Source organism: Hypomesus nipponensis, chromosome 9 (genome assembly GCF_054491055.1).
Source record: "Hypomesus nipponensis isolate SF chromosome 9, ASM5449105v1, whole genome shotgun sequence".
In the NCBI taxonomy this organism is placed as follows: domain Eukaryota; kingdom Metazoa; phylum Chordata; class Actinopteri; order Osmeriformes; family Osmeridae; genus Hypomesus; species Hypomesus nipponensis.
This window is the reverse complement of record NC_140369.1, coordinates 23055758-23078226: the sequence shown is the minus strand read 5'-3', so window position 1 is coordinate 23078226 and position 22469 is coordinate 23055758. Positions and strand designations below refer to the sequence as shown.

Here is a 22469-nt window from a genome sequence, read left to right as displayed (position 1 = left end):
AAAACCTACTCCAAAAGTCTATGTTTATAATCAGTTAGCCGCATCAACCAGACTAGATCAAAGTTTTCACCGCCGTAGCTTGATAGATACGTTTCAAGGAGAACAAGTAACTTTAAAATGCACACATTAATAGTTTATTATCTAAATAGCAAGATAATCAATACAATGATAATGAAATATCATCAAGTACAAAACATACCTTCAGAGCAATGGTTACAAAGGTATTCACAATGAGGACTAGGCGCCTAACGCACCGGAGCTGTATCGTAAACACAACTCAAAGTGATTGTTAAAACTTCTTCCTATATACACCCAAACCTGACTAAAATGGGGACACCGGTCATGTGACAGAAAAGTTGTCGAACGCATACAAATTCAAATTGGATCATTAATCAAGACTGCAGTAGACCAAGTGGTGCCCTTGCAAGACAAGGGAATATGTTAAACATATGTTGGTCTGCTGCAGGCACAAACTCTGTAAACCCTGTACATGTACATGTTACAGTGTTAAAATTACTAGAATGTAACACACAAAATAAGAAACAAAAGCATATCAAACATGACATTTAAAGCTGTTTAGAACCTTATTTTCAAGAACACAACTTTTAATGATAATTTCAGAGTCTTCCTCTGTCCACCTTCCTCTTCAACTGTTGAGACCACCTCTCCAGAGGTGTGTCATCAAGGTGTGATTGTCATTTTAGCATTCATGCAAATCAACAACTGTCCCAGACGAGTGTCTGGGTGACCAGTGACAAAGGGGCTGCCAAAACAGCCCTACAATGTCTTCTCCTGGAGCTTTAAAAGGCCCTTATCTCTGATCAAACTGACACACTGGCCATATGCCCAATTTACATCTGTTTGTCCCAGATCTAAAGTCTACGCCAAATGTCAGTCTTGTAAAATAAAAAAACGGACAAAGTTCATAGCTCCTTACAGTTCAAATGAGGACACAATGTTTATCAGGCCTGCACTAGACATGCTGACTCGTTCATAAACCTATATGAGGACAGTGTGTTACAAATTCATTTGGCACAATTTTTAGTTATATGAGGGATATTCCACAACACAGAAAAAACTGTGCTGAAAGTGTTCAGTAATTTGGAGAAAAGAGTTAGGAAGGGTTTATTGAACAGGTGTACCATCTATCCCCTTGGCCTTGTTTTCATTGGCATGTTTAATTACACAATGGAATTGGATTTTATGTTTGCCAGTATTGATTGAAAAAAAACAAATGGCCGCCAAGTCAAAGTGAACTTTATTGTCAATCAGACCATGCAACAGGTAATTACACAGACGTATAAGGTACACAGGCCATCAAAGGTCTTAGAGTTTACAACAGATACATCATTTTTATAGTTATTCCATCATAAAACTTTAACACTTTACAAACTATCTAAAACGTATTATATGAGAGAGGTTTTAGGAAGTTTGGAATGTCTATAGCTTTTTGGTCACATGACTCAAGGCCATTGCACACTGAGTCTGAAATTTTCCTATGCTTTTTTTCACAATCGTCAGCCTCAACATTCGGTGGCTCTGAATTTCCCCAAAAAACTATCAAAATGCTGGCTATGGATGCGAAAACGCAGAAAATCGAACCCAATCAGTGTCCACTGGCATGCTACACATCCTTTAATTGTCCAGACTCTGAGCTCTCTTGTGCTATTGTCAGCCGTCATCTGTAACACTCCATTTAATACATAAAATATATAAATGGCAGCTTAACATTCGCTTTAGTCTACGTAGTCTACTGTAAAGCTAGGTACATAAAGTATTTGTTGTATAATGCTAACAGAATATAAATATTTCACATTTATAATTTACTATGAATTACTTTTAATGGTATTTTCATTTTCTTTAGACTCGGCAAATCCAAGGAAGGCTGACATCCTCGATGTAGACTGAACAATTTTTATAGCTCGAAACATATCCATCTCATTGCAGAATTAAAATCCCAGTTATGAAACTCATGTAAGTCCAACAGTGCAGATCCATATATTAGATTCAGGGTGAGCTTGGAAATGGCATCTCAAGAGATACTATGGGATCTCTTAGTAGAATGCAATTTAAAAGTTGTGTGTACAGTGTGCTCTGTCAAAGTGAATGAAATCACTTATACTCTTCAACCTTCAACCAATCACAACTGCAGTAGAGATCTACTTTTAGCTCAAGCCAAAAATACTGACAAGTGGAGACCAATTTCTCGTCGCCCTTCATATCCGAATCCTGGACATTACCAAGTATGCTGGTTCTTTTTGGAGGGGTCTGGTTGTACAAGACACAAGAATCGATGCACGTTTCCAAGAAGCCTGGAAGAGGCAGCTGTGTGGAACTTTGAAAAACACAATAGAGTAGACCACAGCACTTTGATCAGACTTTTAACTGACTATGAAAGTGATGCAAATTGTGAAAATGAAGATACTGCAGGTTCAAGACCGACTAATCACTTATCGACATACAATTTAAAAGTTGTATGTTCCATTTGCTCTGTTAAAGAGGACGAAATCACTTACAGGTGTGAAGGAGTGATACACCAATGCAGCAGAGATATTCTACTTGCTCAAGTCAAAGGTACCAGCAAATGGAGACACATTTCTCAACGTCCCCGACGAAATGCAAGCCAGTATCAGTTATGCTGGTACTTTGTGGAGGGCTCCGGTTGTACAAAACATCAAAAAAAATGCACATTTGCCAGGAGCCATGAGGAGGCTGCAGTTTGGAACTTGGAACAACGTGAGGGTATAGACCACAAAACTTTAATTAGACTTGTGTCAGAGTCTCAGAGTGATGGTGTCAACCAAGAGCAAGTGGCTAAAAACTTGTTCACTGAATTTTCTGGGGACTTCCAAGAGCTCTGTAAAGACTGCTTCTATGGATGTCCACCCAAAATAACAGGGAAAAGATGGAATAATACGTGCACAGAAGATGCAGCTCATACCTGGAACCCAGTGCTGGTCCATCACGTATCAGACAGTCAGGGCAAGAATATCTACAATGAAATACGTTTCCTTCCGAGTAACACTCAATTACAGTATTGCAACCATGTATTGCAAGGCATGCCCTGTTGGCACAAGCCAAACCAGTGCCAGTCAGCCCACAGTGAAGTGGAGATGGCTGTTTGGAGGGCAGAATCTACTGGGATGTTTGTTCGCCTGGAGCTCCTTCAACTGAGCAAAAATAAACAAGCCAACCCTAGACTGCCGGTGGAGATATACTGCAAGGCCTGCTTTTTGGTTCTGTCATCTCAGGAGAGCTTTTACAGGCACTGTGCTTCCCTGGAGCATGCTCGGATGATCTCAGACGATACAACCACAGAATGGAAGCATCGCCCCCCTCCTCATGGTGACAGGGCTCGGTTTTGGCTGTGTGATAGGTGAGCGTGATTTCCAAGTCAAGGGGCTGAGGGGTTGACCCTTCATTGACAAATTATATGTCTCTATGCGATGAAGAAAACATAAGTGAGAAATGCAATCTTAAGATTTCAGATCAGTTGATGCATTTTTACAGACAACTAAAGCATTCAGAAGTGACTTTCCAAACCAAAATCATAATCTAATCATACATTTAAGTTGATAACACAAAATACGAATACGTAATATGTATACTGAATACTTTATCCTCAGGTCGGACACTTGTGAATATGGTGTCAACTGCGTTAAAGCTCATTCTGTGGAAGAATTGGCGGAGTGGCTGATGCAAACAAAAGAAGAAAGTGAGATAAGACAAAATATTGAAGCTCAAGGCCTTATGTCTTACACGGACAGTCTTCTGGAGGAATACAGACACAGCGGAAACGAAGTGCACATAGTAAGTTCAAAAATGTGAAAACAGTTTCCCCATGGACTCTAAATTAGTTACACAAATAACTAGACACATACTGCTGTAATCTTGGACTACTGATCATATCAGTCAACCATAGACAAGATGGATAGAAAATATTTTTGGAGAGTAATTACATCTGTCAAATATATATTTAATATATGTAAAGTATAAATATACAATTAATATTGGTATTTTATCAATGGTGTGTATTGAAGCCACCTTTTAAAATACTTATTTACTTTTAATGATGTGGATTGTTAGTAAGATATAAAAGTATAAAATTAGTTCAAATGCTTTGCTGTAGACAGAATGAAACCATATTTCTTTCAAACACAAGAACCATACAGTGTTTTCTTTCACAGATTTCTGAGCATGTTGATGATGTGAGCATCACCTGTGATAAGGATTTGAATGTGACGTTTGTTCAACCTGGAGAAAAATTCAAGTGGGAGTTCCAGATCAAAACTGAGGTGATGAATATGAAACATAGAGGGTAGATGAAGAGAAGCATACCACATTTGTATCAGTAAACATCCAGAGTGGCACATCTGATGTGATTCTGGGATAGCTGAGATCTGGTTTGAAAAGATAGATAAACCTGTGTATTTTGTGGTTCTTCTCAGAGACTTCTTGGCCATGTCGCACTATTAAAACAAGAACCTGGAGCTTCCTTCTCCATTGGTGAAGATAGTTCTGAGGCCTGCACCTACTCCAGAGGTGAACAGTTCCATAACAAAGACACAATGGCATATGACATCACTGTGGTCTTCAAGTCTAACCACCCAGGCCTTTATGAACAGTGGTTGGTCTTTGACTTTAACATGAGACCTGTGCTCCTGCAGAAACTTAAAGTTAGAATTGGAAAGCAGACTTTGAATAACTTTGAGGTAGAGAAAGGTCAGACCTCTTCTCAAAGTCTGGAACGCTGGCATCGGGGGAGCAGGGTGATAATTCCATGTTTAGAAAAAAAAGAGGCACAAGAAGAGCTTCTAAAAGAGTACAAGCCTCCTGAAATGAGTTTGCTGTATAAATCCCTGGATGTCATCAACACACCCAAGACTCGTGAGAACTATAAGGATACAATGCACAATTTCCTGTACAATGAGGAGAAGGCCCAAGATCAAATTGTTTCTAGGTGAGTAACTTTATTGCCCAGTTTCCCATACATGGAGTAAGCCTAGTCCTAGAGAGAGATTATTTTTTTAATGAATATATTCACTGAAAAGGAAAAATATGCCCGGGAAACTGGGCCTATATATGCCATCTGTCATAATATTTTACGCTAACATTTTATCACCTTTTAATGCATTAACCCTCGCGCACCAAACACACAATGAGTATGTTAAACACAGATGAGAACTGTCAACTACATGATCACTGCATTGAGGTCCATGAAAATGTCTTCACTACTCCGCATTAAACAGCGGAATAGTGAAGCGTTTAACCACAATAAAGTATACAAACTTAGTCACCAGAGACTCTTACATATAATGTGGGAGGACTAAAATCCTCCCACATATAAGCATAGAAGGCATGTTATTTCAATATAAAATTGATTTTGTAATATCTTTGTCCAAGCGAGTAATATTTACAACATTTCATTTCTTTAATCTTTTTCCTTTAATTTATAGGCTACATTTTTGTGGGAATTTAACTTTGTCAGCAACCCTGGATGATCCTCTTTTTGGGATGAAGATTGTCCCACAGGGTGAACTATTTGGTGCCATTGTAGTGCCTTATACCCTTACCCCTGATACACCAGAGGGTGCAGTCCTTAAACATAATATTCAGTCAGCACTCATTGCACCAATACAATCCAACAAACAAAGTACCAAGGTGTATGAAGCCATCATCCTCAGAGACACCACCAGCAAGAACAAAATGCATCTCCAACTCTCCAAGAGATGCTGCTCTGAGCTAAACCTTCGATGCAATGAGGCAATTGAAGTTGAAATTCAGTTCCAATTCAACCGTTTGAAGTTTTCTGAGATGCACAAAGCAGTAGACCTACTTCCAAACATGAACATGGTGTTACCTGATTTCCATAACAATAGTTTCCCTCTGAACAAAGTGCAAAATCCCAAACTCAATTCAAAACAACTGGCTGCAATTGATTTTATCATAGGGGACTGGGATGGAAAGAATGTGGCCCCTCTCCTCATTTATGGGCCATTTGGAACAGGGAAAACCTTCACTCTTGCTACAGCAGCCAAGGAGCTGGTTAAGCAACCAAACACCAGGGTACTGATCTGCACTCATACAAACAGGTAAGGACACTTCAGCAAGTGATCTATTAATATCCAACCTCCCATCACATGTACAGGGTAACCCAAACATTGGCATAACTGGCTATAGATAAGCTGATGTAGAATAACTAAGTTTGTATGATTTTGTCAGTTCTGCAGATTTGTATGTACAAGACCATTTTCATCCATACATCATCTCTGGACATCACCAGATGAAACTACTCAGGCTTAAGGCAAATAAACAAGGAGTGTCTCTTAGTGCAACTGATGAGATTACCCAAAAGTACTGCCTTCTGTCTCAAGATGGAAAGTTCTTCTTACCGCCATCAATAGATGTCTTGCATTGTCATCGTGTTGTCATCACAACAACTGCAATGGCAAGACACCTCCATGATCTGAAGCTCCCGATTGGCTACTTCACTCACATCCTTATTGACGAAGCTTCCCAGATGTTGGAATGCGAGGCCCTGATGCCCCTTGGTCTGGCGGGGCCGAACACCCGCGTGGTTTTAGCTGGAGATCACATGCAAATGGGACCAAAACTTTTCTCGGTAGATGTTCACCAACGCTCCAATCACACTTTACTGAACCGACTGTTCCACTACTATCAAGGTCATCATAGTAAAGGCGCCTTAAAAAGCAGAATCATTTTCAACGAGAACTATCGCTCAACAAAGGAAATTGTGGACTTTGTGTCCGTTCACTTCTATGTTGGTAAGAGTGATGTCATCAAAGCTGTTGGAAATGTTCCATCACATCCAAGTGGCCACTCCTTGAAGTTCCATCATGTCAGAGGAGAATGCCGGCTTGACACCACATCTATGTCCTGGTTTAATGTGGAAGAAGTGGCAAAGGTGGTTGAAATAGTGGAAGATCTTCTCAGAGACTGGCCATCTACCTGGGGACCTTCGGATCCAAGCTCTATTTGTGTTCTATCAGAAGGATGCCAGGTAAAATACTACTTTAAATATGTAAATGTTATCTAGGATTCTTAGAGGTTATGACAGTACCATATTACTATCTACTTCAATAATTCAACAATAAAATGTACTCCTTTGTAGGTTATCCAAATCAGGAACCATCTGAGAAAGAAATACCTTGGCAGAGTTAATGTCGAAAATATAGCTAATGTACAAGGTATGCTTTATTTCATGATATGTCATCTCCCAAAGAAACATTATTCACCTATCATTTTACTCTACTTATGTTATGTTGGTATGCAACATTATTATATAGATGTTCAAGTCTGATTCGTGGTTTTACTTTCTTTATAGGCAAACAATTCAGGGCAATAATAATGACAACTGTTCAAACACGTGATAGCCTTGATTCATCTGACTCCGCTGGTCTGGAGTTCTTCAGTGACGCTCGTGTGTTGAACACAGCCATGACCAGAGCTCAATCCCAAGTTGTTGTGGTTGGAGATGCTGCTGGCCTTTGTTACTATGGGAACTGCTCAAGAACCTGGAAATGTTTTTTAGATCATTGCTTTAGCAAAGATAGCGTTGAACCAAAACACCTTACCAAGAAGTTCATTGAGGATGACTTGAAGGAAATCTCACACTTTCAGAGGTCTGAATATGAGGACAAGAGTTCTCAGTCTGAAACTTCCAGCACAGAGGACAACATGGATTTAATTCTTCAACAGCTGACAGAGGAATGTGACCATTTATCTGATGTCCATTCAGAATGTGAGTCCTTAGCGAAGGAAAATAGACTTTTCACCATCACTGAAACTGGAAAAGATGCGCTGTTGGAATTGTGTGAGAAGTATCCAAACTTCTACAAGCGAGGTGAATTGGTCATGGATAAATTAAACGCAGGCTACATCATGCCATTTGACAATCCCAGAGAGCGCATTGATATCAAAGGAAGAGCACATTTAGGCAAGTCTTTCCCTGGTGATGAGGTGGTGATACAAAGAATTGGCAGTCAGGATCAGTCGGAATGGATGGTGGTGGGCATTACAAAGAAATCGTCACGTCTGTTTGTCTGTACTCTTGAAGATGAAGATTACCACCAAAAAATAAATGGATTTTTTTCTATAAAAAAGATGATACCCATCAATGAAAATACCACCAAAATTTGCATCCTGATGAGCAAGAAGAAACGCACTCAGATTCCAACACGGAAATGTACTGATGGACAGTGGACAATAGAATCCTATCAAAATCTTGACGAAAATCTCAGGAAAAATCATGTTTTCCTGGTGGAGGTGATTAACTGGAAAGACAACTGCTATTTCCCGCTAGGCAATGTAATAGACATTCTGCCAATAGGTACATCACTAGAGGAAGGACTAAAGATCTTGGATGAAGAATATGAAGTGCAACCACTGTATGAATATCCAAGAGATGTTCTACACGAAACTTGTTGCAGTAACAATGCTGAACACAGTAACAGAGAGGACTTACGGCATTTGATTACTTTCACTGTTGATAATGAGAAATCCAAAGTCTTAGATGATGCCATTAGTGTCGCAGACATGGGAACTCTTTATGAAATAGGAGTTCACATAGCCGATGTAGCAAGTTTTGTCAATCCCGGAGATCCACTGGATCAAGTAAGTAAGAAACGTGGAGCTACATATTACCGCCCTGGGAAAGAACCAATTTACATGTTACCAAAACCACTCAGCACCAACAACTATAGCCTTCTGCCAGGTCATGATCGCAGGGTGATTTCGTTAATGGTAACAGTTGAAAAGGAAACAGATGCTATTATTAACACAATACTTCAGCTTTCCCTAATCAATTCTGACCAAAAGTTGTCTTATGAAGAGGCGGAAGATATTATAAGTGAGTTGTCTGTGCAGGAACCTAAGTATGATGCAGTAGAACACTGTGTGGCGGTAGCTTACCATTTTGCCAAAGTTCAAAGGAAGACCAGGCTCCCTGACAACTGGAGCTATGCTAGCCCAGATAATCATCGAATGCCGGGAAAGAGAAGATCCCATCAGATGATTGAGGAGCTTAGCATAATGTTTAACAAGGTTGTGTCCGAATATTTGGTTAACAAACAAAAGACCGGGGACTGCACCCCCCTTAGATGTCAAGAGCGCCCTGATCCAGTCACAATTAAAGAGTTAAAGGATAAATACACAGACCTCTTACCTTTGTCTTCCCTCCTGAGGGATCAAGTTGATCAAAACGACAATGTCTCAGGGAGCAAACACTTCCACGTGCTGACACACATGTGGAAGGGAATCCAGTCAGCTGCTGAGAAAGGGGAAGTAGATATTCTAGTTGATTTAATAGCTGCAGACGACATGTATCCTCAGCTTCTTCCAGTAATAACACATTTTAGGAAGTGCCTCAACAAGCCATTTTTTGTTCGATCAAATTCATGTGCTAAAGCAAGTACTGGGCACTATTCCATGAACCTTGACTTTTACACACAAGCATCCTCACCTATCCGCCGCTACCAGGACATTATATTGCAAAGACTTGTACACTCAGTTTTGAATGACACACCAGTGCAGTATTCGCCACAAGAGATTGACATCTTGTGCCAACAGTCTGAAAACAAGTGCAAAAAAGCGAAAGAGTATGAGAAGAAAGCAGAGATGATCTCCTTTGCTGTGGAAATGAAGAAACAAAATGCCTCAAAGCTGGCATTTGTTGTTGATATTGCAGCAGAAGGAAACAGTTTCAAGCTGTCTTTTCCTGTCGAAAAGCATTTATTTCCAGACAGTTTGCCTGTATTGTACAGAGATCTGCAACTGGAAGATCAACCAAAGTACACTCCTGAAGAGAACTGTGTGACTCTGAAATGGAAAAAACGAGTTTACTCATTTGAGACTACCCACTCGCACTTTGAGCTACAGAGATTGCAGAATCGTAAACCACATATTGAGCTTCCACAAAAAACTTGGAAAGCTATTGTTGACTCAGTTTACCAAGAAAATTTGAACACAGCCAGGACCCTCATAAAGACCATTAAACCCACCCAAATAAATGGTATGAAAAGTCCACCAAAGCATCCTGAGATGGATTTGGCTGAGACTCAAAGAACTGCAGGTCAAACAATTGAAAGGGAGCATTATGTAGACCTTACCCACCAGTTAAGGCCAAGTGACAGCCTTCAAGTTCAAATGACATCTGAGGCAAAAAGGGGTTACTGGACACCCACTGTTCAGTTAGTGCAACTCAACTCTAAGTTTGAGGTTTGTGTAGAACACACCCATGACCCTGTTGCATGCTTTGCTGAAACTTCAAAACACCAAGCTAAGGCTAATTATCGGAACACTGATGAGTATGTTAGTATCTGGAAACCACTGTGTGAGATGGAGTCTGCTGCTACTGCAGTGGCTGAAGGTGACAGCATAATCATTGAGGACTTGAAGCTGAACTTCAAGCAAGGGAATAAACTGGAAGGGAGTTTTGACCTGCCTTTCAAATACATAAAAGAATGGGCGATTGAATGCGACCTTGCCAAGAGTTTCCTGTGTATTCGGAAAAGAGGTTTGGAGCTGAAAACATTCCATGAAGTAGATCCCAGTGATTTCACATGGGTGGCGCACGGTGTTACAACCAAGGTAGTGGAACCCTCGCAAAAGTCAAAAAATCCAGCCAAGAAAATAACATTCTACATCAACCACTTGCCAATGAAAACCATTCCAGACTGCATTTTTCACGAGAACATGACATTTACAGTTGAGATAATCTCCAAACTAACACCCGATGTGTAAGTATATTGAAGACAATACTTATGTGTTACACCTGTTGGTTTGCCCTGCTCAAAATTGTACAGTCTGGTCAACATTATATATATAACTCTGTATAATTCTTTGTATAGGCGTAAAGAAAGTGCTGTGAACAATATTGTGAAAGCAAATGACCTTGTCCAGAAAATAGCACTTGGAAAACATATCCCCGGCCAAGGTAAGAATACGGTATAGTAGAGTCACAATAATGGGGAAGTGGGTTTGTAGAAAAATATATAAGTTAAAGTTAAATCCATTTGTCTTACAGTTATTGTTTAATAACAAGGATTTAGGAAAAATTTCTTATTGAGCCATATCATTTGGTTTGAATTTATTTTTATAGCCTCACAACAACTTGTGCTTCCTTGGCAAATCAAGAGGAAAAAGGGCCCTGATGGACTGCCAGAGCTAAATGACAGTCAATGTCAGGCAGTGGAAAAAGCTATTAATAAGAACTTTACACTCATACAGGGGCCACCAGGTAACGTGTATTTATAATATCCTGATATGTGCTAAAAGCCTTTCTCTGACTTGTTTTGTACTCTGCATTTGTGTCCTAGGAACTGGGAAGACAGTTGTGGGAGTGTATATTGTATACTGGCTCCTTAGGCTGCTCAGCAATGTATCACAGCCTCTTCATGATCAAAAGGACAAGAGAGAGGTTATTCTGTACTGCGGGCCATCCAACAAGTCTGTTGATGTTGTCTCCGGCAAGTTAACATTATCATGGAAAAATGCATGTCAAGCTATTGCTGTGATAACCTACAAAGCTAACTTTGCCTCATTTGATACAATCCAAGATATTTGCAAGAAGAAAAAATTGTGAAATTATTTTTGCAAATGTTTTTTTTTTTACTTGCAGAGTACTTGCTTACATTTGGAGACCAACTGAAGCCCCTGAGGGTATACAGCCAACAAATGGAGATGCAGGAATATCCTTACCCTGGGAGCACTCTACAGCTCTCCCGCAGGTCCCTTCGCCAAGAGCGGTCCAAATCAGAACTCAGGTACCATCAGTGTTGTTATAACACTTGTTTGGATAATTTTTTGCAGCTCATGCTATTTTAGTGCGAAAAGACATTTCCATTACACACAATGGTAAACCACCTGTCCTTGACTGAAAAAAAGGACAAGTAATATATTATTGTGACGTGTATTCCAATTTAGGAAGATTACCTTGCATCATCGGATACGTGAAGATGAAAATCCTCACGCCAAGGAAATAAAAGAGTTTGACTGCAAAATTTCCCTTGCCAATGAATCCAAAGAAAACCTCTTAACGGATCAAGAGATTGATGTGTACGTTCATGTTCTGTCACGGGATAACATGCCTTGTTACAGGTTATTCTCAACCTTTAACCCACTGATGCACATGATGTGCTGCATGTCTTTCTATTTTGTTCCCTTCCAGCTACAAGAAGCTTCTCAGAAAAGCTCGAGAGTATGAGCTGCAGAGGCATGATGTCATACTTTGCACCTGCACTGCAGCGTCCTCCCTTACACTGACGAGAACAGTCAGTGCACGTCACATCCTTATTGATGAATGTGCCATGGCCACTGAACCCCAGGCTCTCATCCCTCTAGTCTGCAACCAACCAGAAAAGGTCTGTGATCATTTATATTTTTGTTTTTTTACCATGCTGTTCAGTACATTTCTGCTCTTGTATTACATGGTAATGTTAAATGTTACATCTTTATTATTGTAAAGACCCCAAATGTCTTTCAATCCAGCCGCACCTGTGATCTGGACGGTGCTCTGATCGCAACAGTGCAGTATGTGGAATGATCACTTGTGAGCCTTAGTGTGATTTTTTATGCACTTACTTACTTAATACCTAGAATAGAAAAAATAAAAACGACTAAATTAATAGTTTTAAATTTAAAATAACTAGAAGCTCTAATGCTTGAATAGCTGCATGGTTCTTGCACTGTTATAGAAGGTTAAGGAATGACTAAAACTGCTATTGAATGGCTTCTCAGCAACCATACTACTTTGTCTTCATGTCAATATAAACTTTATATTGAGACAGACAGAGACTTACACATTTCTTCAACCTTCCCCTTAAGATTGTGCTGCTTGGTGACCACAAACAGCTCCGACCCATTGTTCATCATGAACGTGTGAAGAAGATGGGGATGTCACTATCCCTGTTTGAACGCTATATTAAGGTCTTTAAGACCCGGACAGTAGTACTAAATACCCAGTATCGGATGGTAAGAGACAACAAAATTAAGTCATATTGCATTAAAAAAAGAAGTTGTTTTCAACAATTTTGAGTGTAATTAACTAAGTCTACTTTGTATCAACTTTGTAGCATGAAGATATCTGCGAGTTTCCATCAAAGGCATATTATGATGGACTTTTACAAACAAAAGTGGATTGTCGAGACAGTGTTCTTCGTGCTAACCTCAAGCCAACCCCAATTGTTTTTGGTGACATTAGAGGTGAAGAGATTAGTTTAGTAGTGAGCACGGCGAAGGGAAATGAAAATTCAAAAGCAAACAGAGAAGAAAGAGATCTTGCGGTAAAAAGTCCTTCTCAAAAAGTTTATTTTCAATTTACTTGCTATTTCCAAAGTCTTGTCAAAACATTCTAATAGTGAGTGGGATTGACAATACTATTGGTACTTTTTGTTAACAGGTTAACATTGCTCAACGACTGGTTGAAAAAGGCAAGATTGATCAACAAGGTATAGCGATTCTATCTCCCTACAATGCCCAGGTGTCTGAAATTAGAAAAGACCTCAGTGAAAAAAAGATGGGGGAAGTCACTGTCACTACCATCACAAAAAGCCAAGGTGACTCATCCACTGAATCTTCATTATTTCTCGGTCATGACTGTGGTTGGTTGTCCTTGCTATTCTCATGCAAGCTGGCACGCTGAAAGGATTTGCAAAAATAAACATTTCTTTTTCTCACAGGAAGTGAATGGCGCTACATCATTCTATCAACTGTGCGCTCACTGCCCAGTGAGGAGATTGAGAAAGAGCCTGATAGGGCATGGCTGTCCAAACATATTGGCTTTGTTGGAGATCCCAACCAAATTAACGTAGCCATCACCAGGGCCAAAGAAGGACTGTGTATCATTGGTGAGGGATTCTGTAAAATATGTACTCCTGCACAATCTGTTAATCTGTCAATCTTGTAATACTGTAGATTTTCTGTTCTTGTGGCCAGATATGGGGATAGGAAGGACACAATTTCATGGCTGAAGCAAGTATTTCTTAAGCATATCAATGTTTACTGACCCACCATTGCATCTTTTCCTCAAAGGTAACCAAGAGTTGTTAAACTGCAGTGGAGCTTGGAGACAACTCCTCAATCACTATAAGGAAAACAACTGTGTCACAATGGCTAACAAGATTGATGTACATTCAGTGGCTAAGTAGCCATCGATCAGTCTTCTGACATAACCGTTATAGCAACAGATTTGTGCAGCAACACCGATCTGGTCTTTCAAATGTTTATAGTTTCTACTTTTTATTATTATACTATAAATTATACTTTTTTTGTGTGTGCTCTGTAAAAGTGACCTTTAAATGAATAATTAACGTATCTAATTCAAATCTTCTGTTATCTTAAAACTATTTTTTTGAAGCGAAGTGTCTGTAAGAATAGCATTTGTGGATTAGTGGAAGCACCCCCATCTGGCCTTTTTATAATTATTAAATTACGAGGCTTCAGGAAAACTACATGTGTAACAAGTAACTAGTTTTAATTAAGAAATATACACCAATATGTAAATAAACAGTGAGCAAATATATTTCGAAGTAGCTGATCTTTCACTGAACCACAACCTGGAATAATCTAGATGACCATGGTATAGTGTGTTTCATGCTTGTAAAGTTTGCATTTTTCATTAATAATAAATTCCATTACCAACTGCTTGTCGGCTATAAACAAATGAATGGAACTAATGAAACTATGGAACACATTACTCATAAATATAAGGGAAGCATACACACTAGACATGTTCAAAAGACAGCTTGAAACTTTACATGCTTTTTAACAAAGCATTTAAATAATTTTATCTCAGAAGAGTTTTATTACTTGTATTTGTTTTTATTGATCGTTTTTGGATTGCTGCAAAGATTGTGGCTTGAGTTTTGTTGAGTTACATTTTATTTATATCGGGAAACCACAAAGACTGTGGCTCTAGATATCGAATGCAGGAAGCAAGCAAGTGCTGTAAGTCTGCAGACTTGTATTTTATGGATTCCCGGAAAGACTGCGGTTTGTGTTTTGACATTTTTATTTATATTGGGAAACCACAAAGACTGTGCTCAAGAAACTGCAAAGACTGTGGTCTGTGTTCAGAAGGGTTTTATTACTGTATTTCAAGTAATTTGCACTAGTGATTTCCTGCTGATCTGAAAATCAAAAATCAAACAAACAATACACTACTGTAAACACAATTGTGCGCAAGTGGGCTTATGGATCCTGTCGTCTGTTGGGCTCTGGCCACAGGATCTCATCAACATCACAAGCAATGTCTTCTCTCGCTAAGCATCTGGGAAAATATCCCCTTGTGTGGCGAATCCATCCCTGGATTGACCTCACCTCTGTCTCCGCAGGCCTGTTCCATTGCCTGCAGAAGAGGCATACGGGCATGTGGTTGGCAGTCATATACGTAGTATAGTCATCTCCAAGCGGAAAATAATTCCTCTATAGGATTTAGAAATGGCGAGTGAGGGGGCAAGTACAGAACTTCAAATTGATCATGGTTGGTGAACCAGTTCTGGACCAGAGCAGCCCGATGGAAACTAACAATATCCCAGACAACAACAAACCTGGGCTGCTCAGAGGCCTGAGGCCTGTTCCATAAAGCGAGTTTACCGAATAAGCCAGACTTATGTCAGTTAGTCGGACTCATTTCTTGTTCATTCAGTTCCATAAAGCTAGCTCAACGTAGTTCGAACTCGGTTACTATGGCAACTTAGGCTAGGAAACTAGTCTGGTCAGGGTCAGACTAACTGTCAGGCTTAGCGTGACTTGGTGCTTAACCAGACGTCCCTGTAACACTGACCCAACGGGAAGACGACGATTTACCACGTATATTCTCATTTTCTTATTCTCATCAGTTCAATATGTTCAACATTGGTAGAAATCAACTTAATTAGCCTACAACATTTAGCCTAATGCATTAAACAATGATGAACAATGCTTTGATAGGCTACACACCATAGCCGTTAATGTATGAATGTTAGTTTGTGATTTCAAATGTTTAGGCATCAGGCATAGGCCTATTTCTCAATATAAATTATCCAAGTATAATTATCATGGCAATATAATTGTTAATCGTAGCCTACCCTACAATTGCAAAACAAACCTAAATCCGCCCTCCATTTCCCAGACACAAAAACCATGTTAAAAAGTTTGGCTACTGGATGTATTGATTAATAGTAGGCTATTTATTTTAAACAATGTCAAAAAAGCCAATTTATATTAGTTTAGAGGGTGTTTTTTAATCAACGTAGTAAAGGTCTAAAAAGGTCCTCCTACGTAGCCTATCGTTCACAACGTCAATCATGGCGTGTCATTTTATTTTGATTGAAGCGGTGGATGAGGTAGCTGTAAGTGTCATTGTACACAATTTAAAGGGAACGTTCTTTCTGTAAGATGTCACGTGGCCGTGTGCATTGCTTTTGCCGTGGTGGATTCTACGATCCATGTTTTACCTCTCGGGCTGCTTAAGAATAGGGTGCACGCGCAATTAGCTTGACTACTTAAATCTGACTTGAATTAGTAGGACTGTGTGAGCTGAAATTGGTCTTTATGGAACCGCTTTAGCCCCGCTTGACAAATTAAACGTATTCAAGTCTGGTTTAGGACTTCAAGTTAAACTTTTTTGAGCGGCCTTTATGGAACAGGCCCCTGGTCCATCCTGTACAACTGCATCATGAAGTGCATCTAGACATGTGATTATGCGTTGCGCATTATAGGGACCCAGTTTGGCATGATGGTGCAGTAGCCCTCGAAGACTTATGGCAGCACACAATGTGATGTTTCCCCCGCGGTGCCTTGGGACGTGCAAAATTGCCCTGAGGCAAATTATATGACGTCCCCGTCGTCTGTTTTTGCTAAGGTTGAATCCAGCCTCGTCAATGTTGTTACGGCCACATGTGTTGTGTTCTTTGTTTGTCATCCTTCCCTTTTCTGTAGCTCCGCCCAGATTGTGTCCCCCATGATTGCCAGAAGAGATGCACCTGGCCAGGTGATCAAGCAGCAGATAAAGACTTTAATTCCCCGCTGCCAGAGGGAGGCTTCTAGCTTGGGGACTGCTGTGGTCTTGCTGCCTCTTAGCCTGGGAGTTTGTTGTTAAATTATGTTGTATTAATAAATCCTATGGATTTGGTACTTTTGAAGGTGTTTCAAGTAGTTTTGTGTCAGTGGCAGAATGTTTGTTAGCCCCATAGGGCCACTAGGGTTGGGGCGTAACAAATGTAAATACATTCATGCGGCTGGGTAGCTCCATCCATGTCCAAGATTCTCTGTAACAAAAAATACATATTGTGGATGGCTTTTCTCAAAGCACACACTTACTACATTGATCACATATACAGTACACTTACCTGTACATATTCATGTCGATGTTCTTTGACCCCAACACCGTTCCTCTCAAATGGGACCCCGTACAGTTGCTTCATGGTCATGTTGTGCTTTACCAAGATCCGTCTGATAGTTGTAATGCTTACTCGATTTATGTTGTTGAATACTTGCCCATCTGCAAGTATTTGTTGCTGTAGCTGGTGGAGAAGGATTGCATTGTTTGCTCTGAATAGGTTCACTATGGCAAGTTCCTGCTGTTGGGTGAACAGGCGTTGGCGTCCACCCCAGTAGGTCTTCAAGCCATTCTGTAGAAAAATGCAACCACAAACTGTTCTCGTTGGCTTCTTTTTTTACAGTACCGTGTATACTGAACTCTACTGTATTTACCATACACAGTACTGAAACATCTCAACACGTCATTGCGGTATGTTTCACAAAACTACCACTTTTGTTGAAAAAGGAGCATTAGCCACCCTGGAATACAATACATGTGATACAGAAACGTGGGATGGTACAGTACTGTAAATACTCTAGATACAATCTGAGTAGAGTAGAGAGTTGAAGACATACCTGTTTTCCAGTCGGAATGTCCTTATTATGGATGAAACTGTAAAGGGGCTTGGATTAGGATGGACCCTGCCCAGCTTCCCTCATAGTCAGGCCATGGTTTATGACATGGTCCACCAAAGTTGCTCTTATGTCATCCGAAATAATGGTCCTTGCGTGGCCTCTTTGACCACGTCCTCCTCTCTCTGTCTGTCTGTCTGTCTGTCTCTCTGTCTGTCTTCCTCTGCCTCTAGCTAGTGATGTTACGCTCGATACCGTGCTCACGAAGTGGTATCGACCTTCCGAAACAATTTGTACCGACACAAACGTGTCGAGCGTGGCTTCAAATGGGCCAAAACCACGTGGTCACCTGTCGAAGTGTTGAAGCTTCGGACGTCACATGACTCACACAAGCACCTGATGGTGTCGTGCTACATTCCAATAGGATCAGAGACAAGTGGCGTTTATTCAAACGCTTAAAAGACATCAGAAATCACCAACATTTGTGGGTTATATAGAGAGGAGACATATTTACGGACGCTAGAGACTACATTCATTGAGAGAGCCAGAGATACAGATAGATTGCTAGAGCTAGACACAGATAGATTGCCAGATAGATACAGATAGATTGACAGAGACACATAGATAGATTGCCAGATAGATACAGATAGATTGACAGAGACACATAGATAGATTGCCAGATAGATACAGATAGATTGACAGAGACACATAGATAGATTGACAGAGATAGATACAGATAGATGCATTGAGATAGATAGATTGAGATAGATTGAGATAGATACAGATAGATTGAGATAGATAGATTGAGATAGATACAGATAGATTGAGATAGATACAGATAGATAGAGATAGATACAGATAGATAGAGATACAGATAGATAGAGATAGATACAGATAGATTGAGATAGATACAGATAGAGAGAGATATATACAGATAGATAGAGATAGACAGTGTGAGAGAGAGTGAGAGAGAGGGGGTGAGATAGAGGGGGGGGGGGTGAGAGAGAGTGAGAGAGGGTGAGATAGTGAGGGAGAGAGAATGGAAGCAGCACCACAAAAACGAGCAAGATCATATGTGTGGGAGAATTTTTACTTGCTTAGTTCTGGGAAAGTGAAGTGCTTGATCTGTACCCAAGAGTTGTCGCACAGCAATAATACGTCTTCCATGTTGCGGCACTTAAGATCAAAGCATCCAGACACTTCACTCAACCCAGTGGGTGCTGGTACTAGTGCATCTGCTTCTGCAGGTGCTCCTACTAGGCAAGGTATGTTAACCCATTTGCTGTTCAAGACAGGCAAACACATTTCCACTTAATAATGTTGAAGAGGTTGCTAAATTGTCAAAGTGCTTAACCAAACAATAACAATGGTTTATACTATTTTATTTTAAAGGTCGGCAAGCAGAACTGGACGAGGCTCTTGTTGCAATGGTTGTCAAGGACTCCAAGCCATTTTCTGTGGTGGATGATGAGGGATTTAAAGGATTCGTAAATAAACTACGTTTATCCTACGTACATCCTGCCCACCAGACAGGCACTGAAGACCATGGTGGCCTCCAAGTATGAGGTCACTAAAGCAAAGGCTATGGCTGGGATGTCAGAGGTCCAGTCAGTGAGTCTGACATCAGACATGTGGACTTCCATGAACATGGATGCCTTCCTTGCCATCACTTGCCATTTCATTGACACTGATTTCAAGCTCTCCACCGTGCTCTTGGGGGTGACCAAGTTCCCGCAAACGCACACAGCCGAGCACATAAAGGAGGCCAAGAATGTTCTTTTTGGAGAATGGGGCCTGAAGGACAAAGTTCATTGCCTCATTACCGAGAAAGGTTCCAACATGATTTTATGTGCAAAGCTACTGAAAATGCGCCATGTGCCTTGTTTTGCCCACACCCTCAACCTGGTGGTGAAGAAGGCACTGGAGGTCACCCCTGAGATATAGGACATCAGCACCCTAACCAGGAGGATTGTGGCGTTCTTCAAGCCCAGCACCAATGCCAAAGAGAGACTCTCAGTGATTCAAGGCCAGCTGGGGATTCCCACACTCAAGTTGGCCCAGGAGGTGGAAACGAGATGGAACAGCACTTTCCAAATGCTCAAACGAATGTATGATCAACGCCTGGCAGTGAGAGCAGCCCTGGGCAGTCTAACTACGGACATCCCTGCCTTAAGTACCACAGAACTACAGTCTGTATCCGAGTGCCTGGAAATCCTTGGGCCTTTTAACCACGCCACCGTAGAGCTCTCTGAAGAGAAGAGAGTGTCATCTTCAAAGGTCATCCCAATCCTCAGAATGCTGCAGCACAAGTTTGCTTCAAAGTGTTCCAATATGGGCAACACAACTGCCTTACTGTTGGGACAAAATCTTCTTCATCAAATAAAGGCAAAGTGCAGTGTGGAAAATGTAAGTGTCCTGGCCATGGCTACGGTGCTGGACCCAGACCTTAACCTTTGGGAATCAGACCAATGCACAGGAAGCAGTAAAAAGGATCACAGCGGAATGCTCGAAATACATTCAACAGTCTTCTGCAACCACACAGGTAATAAGTTTCCCTTTGTATCATATTATCATTGTCTGATCTTTTATTGTATTATTTAAAGGCATGTCCTGAAGAAATCTCCCCCCTGGGAACCACACCATTAATCTTATCTTTGTTTTGGCAGTCAGTCCCACCAGAGGAGAGGCCAGGGACATCAATGGCTGGACAGGACACGGACAACCTTTGGGAGCTACTGGACAGCCGCATTGGTTGGTTACAAAACATTGTTGAGGATCATTTGAAAAGGTGACAATTTGACAGCGCTTTGCATGCACTAAATGCAACATTTCCTTTTCGTGGTTCCCGGCAGGTGCAACACGTAATGTCCAGAGTGCTGTGGCAGATGCTACAGTGGAGGTCCAGCGGTACCTCAGTGACCCCTACCTCCCCAGGGGGGAGGATCCATTGGCATACTGGGACACAAGACGAACAGTATATCCCAATTTGTTCCAACTGTGTATGACTTATTTACACATGCCAGCCACATCAGTACCTTGTGAGAGTGTTTTCCAACGCTGGTGAAATTGTTAGTAAAAAAAATTAGTTGTTTGAGTTCCAGCACTGTGGGAAAAATACTTTTCTTGAATAAAAATCTTTGAACCATCCCCAATTGACCAGTTCTGTAATCAACACCTTACATTGTTTACACAAGCACATAGGCTATATCTAGTTTTCCAGCCTTTAAATGTGTCCATCCCTTTCCCAGTTGCAAAAGCATGTTCCAAAACGTGAGCCACTACTCTATCAAATAATTATCAAGTAATTTTCATTCAGAATATACTTCCTTTAAAACGACGTCAACAGGTTTCGAATTCCCAAGTCGTATCTGGCGGACAGAGTTCTTACCGCGAAGCTATACTGATAGTGACAGCAAGTGTGAATATTGCTTTAAGAACCAAAACATAAATATTATTAATCTAAAATAGCAAAGACGTTACGTTGTTTATATTACAACAAAATATTTGATAACATATATTTGACACTTACACATTTGTCAAACATGTATTTATTAAGTTGTCAAAGACGATTGTGAGACTGACATCTCGAGGACCTGACGTCACTTGATTTCTTCCATTGCTCGATACAGTCGCCATACCATAATTTGACCAGCAGATGTCCCTATGGAGAAAATGTATCGAACGCTTCGAAAAAGCGATACTTTTTCGAGACAATTGTGTCAAATAGCTCGTTGCTTCGGAAAGCTTCGTTTCCCCCATCACTACCTCTAGCTCTCCCTGCCTCCATGCTTGCAAAGTTTTCAAAATGGCATAACTGAGGCCTTTTTGCAGCTGGCTGATTGGTGTTCAGTTTTGTAAGTAAGTGTTTTCAGGTGTGTGTCTATGTCTTTTCAATTAACCAATGTGTGTTGTATTTTGAATAGATGTGTTTTCCCAATGGTACCCTGAGATTTCCTTTTTTGAACTAAGTGTCTTATATATGAAATAGTGTGTAGTGTCTAGGAGCAAGTGTGTTGCAGAAAGGAGCAAGTGTGTTACAGAATTGCTACTAAAGTGCAAAGCAGTGCTTTTGTTTAAGGTATGGTTACACTTTGTTTAAGGTATAGTAACAACAACTTCAAGTTATGTTACTTTGGTTTAAGCATGTGTCTATAGTGTTCAAGCAACGGACAAAAATTGTAATAATCAGTAGTAAAAGGATAGATAATAACATAGATGACTGTTTTTAAAAGCGATATTAATTAGATTGTTTTCAACCACTAAAATTCAACGGCCTACCTCGTTCCCAGCATATAACAAACAGGAAAAAGGAAGGGGGGAAAAAGGAACAAAACAAGGGGAGACAGGGGGGCTACCAGAGACTCCCAATACCACTGTGCTTGTGTTTTCAAAATAAAAGATTAAAAATAGAAACTGAAATACACTTAACAGAATATGTTGTGCAATTATTCAAACTGCTATTCTAACCTGTTACATTTAGCATTGGTATAGAAGTGCAATACAGCAAATTAAACATCTTCAGACCATCAGTGAATAGGGTGACAAGAAGCATGACCCTGAAAAGGAGGACACTTCGG

The 22469-nt window shown here is 40.4% G+C and overlaps 1 protein-coding gene and 1 pseudogene across 1 annotated transcript; one reads left to right on the top strand and one right to left on the bottom strand.

The window, feature by feature from the left end:
• The first annotated feature begins 1903 nt into the window (after positions 1-1903).
• LOC146273523 (3'-5' exoribonuclease HELZ2-like) lies at positions 1904-14651 on the top strand. Its single transcript, XM_084706367.1, has 19 exons — positions 1904-3376; positions 3627-3810; positions 4188-4295; positions 4449-4960; positions 5457-6092; positions 6223-7021; positions 7133-7208; positions 7346-10757; positions 10869-10954; positions 11120-11257; positions 11337-11486; positions 11639-11783; positions 11944-12075; positions 12188-12380; positions 12844-12990; positions 13092-13301; positions 13418-13574; positions 13698-13865; positions 14050-14651. Exons 1-19 carry the CDS (start codon positions 2025-2027, stop codon positions 14163-14165), a joined length of 8721 nt encoding a protein of 2906 aa, XP_084562493.1. The 5' UTR covers positions 1904-2024; the 3' UTR covers positions 14166-14651.
• Positions 14652-15450: 799 nt separating this feature from the next.
• Positions 15451-19059, bottom strand: LOC146273522 (uncharacterized; annotated as a pseudogene).
• Positions 19060-22469: the final 3410 nt, after the last annotated feature.

Excerpts from the sequence above, each read along its gene's own strand:
- LOC146273523 (XM_084706367.1), top strand. The coding sequence starts at position 2,025 with ATGGCATCTCAAGAGATACTATGGGATCTCTTAGTAGAATGCAATTTA. Across the intron at positions 3,811-4,187 it reads GCGGAAACGAAGTGCACATA|ATTTCTGAGCATGTTGATGA; the intron begins GTAAGTTCAAAA and ends TTTCTTTCACAG. Across the intron at positions 4,961-5,456 it reads CAAGATCAAATTGTTTCTAG|GCTACATTTTTGTGGGAATT; the intron begins GTGAGTAACTTT and ends TTTAATTTATAG.